Genomic DNA, 3,342 nt, shown 5'->3' on the forward strand with positions numbered 1-3,342 from the left:
AGAGAGAGAGAGAGGGAGAGAGAGAAAGAGAGAGAGAGAGTGTGTGTGTGCGCGTGTGTGCGCGCGCGTGTGTGTGTGCGTGTGTGTGTGTGCGTGTGTGTGTGTGTGTGTGTGTGTGTGTGTGTGTGCATATATAATACATCATCACCATCCTGTGCCTTGCCGACTGGTTTGGGCGATCACGAAAATATATTTTTGCTGTCGAATATATATTATGGTGGTGAATTCTTGTGGAAATAGTATGATTCACATGATATTGAGAGCACACGCACTTTCAACTGACATGTACACACTGGCATCTATGTAACTAGCCTCCCCACCGTTGTGCACAAATGGTATGAGTTCCATTCTTGTGAGGGGAAAATATTACAGATGTTTGCTTATTGAGATATTGCGTGCCCTTCAGCTCTAGTTGGTCCCGACAAGCAGATACTATTGTGAGGCCGCGTGGTGAAATCAGGCGCTCGTCAAAATAATGAAATTGAAGAAACTGGTGTTTTTCTGCCAGTTTTGCGATTTTTATCGAATTTTTGTTTGTTTGGCTTAACACCACTGTTGCGCTATTAAGAATACACTTCTGGGTAGGTTTTACTAAAAAAACGTTGATTAAAGGCACAGATAAAAGTAAGTTTTCAGTTTCCATTGACTATCATGCTATGGAAATAACCAAACGTATTCAGCCATTTTCTCGCTAATTCTACCTTTGAAATTAGGCAACCCCACTTTCTTCAATCTCAAATATTTCGACTTCTTTTCTAGATAGATGGACATATTTTTCACTGATAGCAAGACTACTCAACAGGCTTTAAGATGATGATATCAATAACTCCATTGTATGCCCAAGATTTGACAAGCGCCTGATTCTATCACGTTGTGACCCAAATACTCTCAGCCTCTTGAATGGTGTAGATTCAGTCGATACCCCCCCACACTCACACACACATAAACAAAACACACACGCACACACATACGCGCTCACATAAACATACGCACGCACACACATGCACAGACATACCAACGCACGTACGCACACACCCACACACACACACGTACTAGCACACACACACACACAAACACACACTAACACACACATACACATACACACACACACGTCTTCCTATCTGCCTGTCTCTGTATTATGCAGATAAACCTTCAGGCAAGACGACAGACCTGGAGGTGGGTTGGTGGGTGCTCTGGTGTGGTTTGCTCCTTCTTTCCTATCAAACATCTATCGTCCTTATATCTCCTCCTCCTTTTTTGTATCTGTTACACTCTTGTAACACCTCTAATCTTCGGCACTGATATGACCTGATTGTGTTGCAAGTGCTGTAAAATGCTTACTAAGACTAGATCTAAACTAAAGCGACGGACCAACCATCATCGTCAGTAAATTTTTCTAAGATAGTAGGTGGTCTATTCATTTTGTCATCCCATGCCTTCTGAGGGTAAAGACTGAAGTAGTCAACACTTTTCCTTCTCTGTAAGCGTCTGCATGGGTGGTCTCATAACTATACACAGTTGATCTCTTTCTATCCCCTCCCCCCTCCCCCCCTCTCTCTCTCTTTCTCTGGCCCCATCTCTCTCTTTCCCCTGTCTCTCTTTTTAAAATACACGTACACACACACACACACACACACACACACATACACACACATATACACAAATACTCATGCACACATATGCACACACAGATACATCCAACAACTCATACACATAGATCTAAACGGAGAGGCAGCAAGAAAGACTTACGAGACGACTGACATGACATCCTTTGATCTATAGATAACTCAGTCCATGTATTTCTCTCTTTCTCTGTCTGTCTGTCTGCCTGTCAGTTTGTCTGTCTGGCTGTCTGTCTCCCCCCTCCTCATTCTCTCTTTCCCACATACACAGATAGTACCTTTAGATAGTATACTGTCTGTCTGTCTCCCCTCCCCACCCCCCCTTCTCTCTTTCCCACATACACAGATAGTACCTTTAGATAGTATACTTAACCCATGTATCACCTCTCTCTCTCTTTTCTGTCAGGTATGGAGCGACGCTGCTGTCCAGATTTTCTTCTCGCTGAGCGCTTGTATGGGTGGTCTTATCGCCATGTCCAGCTACAACCGTTTCAACAATAACATTATCAGGTCAACAACTGATTACTATCATTTGCTTTGTGCCAAGAATTGTTTTCTGTCTTGTCTCTCTTTGTCTCTCTCTACCTCTTTATCTCTGTCTCTGTCTCTGTCTCTGTCTTTGTCTCTCTTTCTTTCTTTCTCTCTCTCTCTCACACACCCCCCTTCTCTCTATCTCTGTACTGTCTTTCTGACAATCTGTCTGTCTGTTGCTGTCTGTCTATCTTTCTGTCAATCTGTCTGTCTGTCTTTCTGTCAATATTTCTGTCTGTACCTCACCCCCTCTGTCTGCATATACGAGTGTATACATGCATACACATACACACACACACTCTCTCTCTCTCGTTCTCTCTCTCTCTCTCTCCTCTCTCTCTCTCTCTCTCTCTCTCTCTCTCTCTCTCTCTCTCTCTCTGTCTCTCTGTGTGCAAACGTGTTGACCAAGTCCTTTCTTTTGAGCATGTCAAGGAAGTCAAAATCTGAAGGGAGAAAAGTAGTCCATTTACTTGGGAAATCTTCCTCCATGTCTAGGCCTACAGCACACTGCGTTCTGATCATTTGTCATCAAACATGATCACATGTACGCACACAAAAACAATACTTTGTAGGTCTTTGATGAAATTTTATACGAAAAACGCTCGCAAATACGTGTCCCTATATATGAAAAAGACATTTCTATTCAAAAACTTTCCCCACTTTCTTATTTTGTTGGTTTACTTTGTTGAAATCTGAGTAGCACAAAAATGCATTTATTATACATGTATTAATGCTCTATTTGTTTCTAGACCCAAAGATGTCTTTATGATTCTTGTAAAACTGCTTGAACAGCTCATTTGTTTCTATGCACAGAGAAGCTCCCAAAAGACAATTTGAGTCCCCCCCCTCTTAAAATAAATTAAAAGTTAATCAAAGCAGCCATCGTGACGTCTCATACAAAGTAAAGATCCTAGTTTTGCATGACATAGGTCAAGAAAATTCCGAATGTGGTCTTAATATTACTTTTAAACATCTGATTTGTCGTATCAATTGTTTGACAAGGTCTGTTTTGTGTCTGTAAACAGGGACGCCTTCATGATTCCTATCATCAACTGTCTGACTAGTTTTTACGCTGGATTCGTCGTCTTTTCTACTCTGGGAAATATGGCAAAGATCAAGGACCTACCCGTGGGAAATGTCACCCAAGGAGGTGAGACTTATCTATTAAAATTAAAATTATAATTATTAT

General features: G+C 41.7%; 1 protein-coding gene across 1 annotated transcript in view; it reads left to right on the forward strand.

The window, feature by feature from the left end:
- Positions 1-3,342, forward strand: part of LOC101862336 (sodium- and chloride-dependent glycine transporter 1) — a gene marked incomplete in the record, with an annotated part of 42,627 nt that overhangs the window by 29,583 nt on the left and 9,702 nt on the right. The window contains 2 exon segments of the mRNA XM_005093537.3: positions 2,029-2,132; positions 3,179-3,303. Of these exon segments, the coding sequence (XP_005093594.2) occupies positions 2,029-2,132; positions 3,179-3,303 (229 nt within the window).

The sequence above is a fragment of the Aplysia californica genome, unplaced genomic scaffold, assembly GCF_000002075.1.
Source record: "Aplysia californica isolate F4 #8 unplaced genomic scaffold, AplCal3.0 scaffold00065, whole genome shotgun sequence".
NCBI lineage: Eukaryota > Metazoa > Mollusca > Gastropoda > Aplysiida > Aplysiidae > Aplysia > Aplysia californica.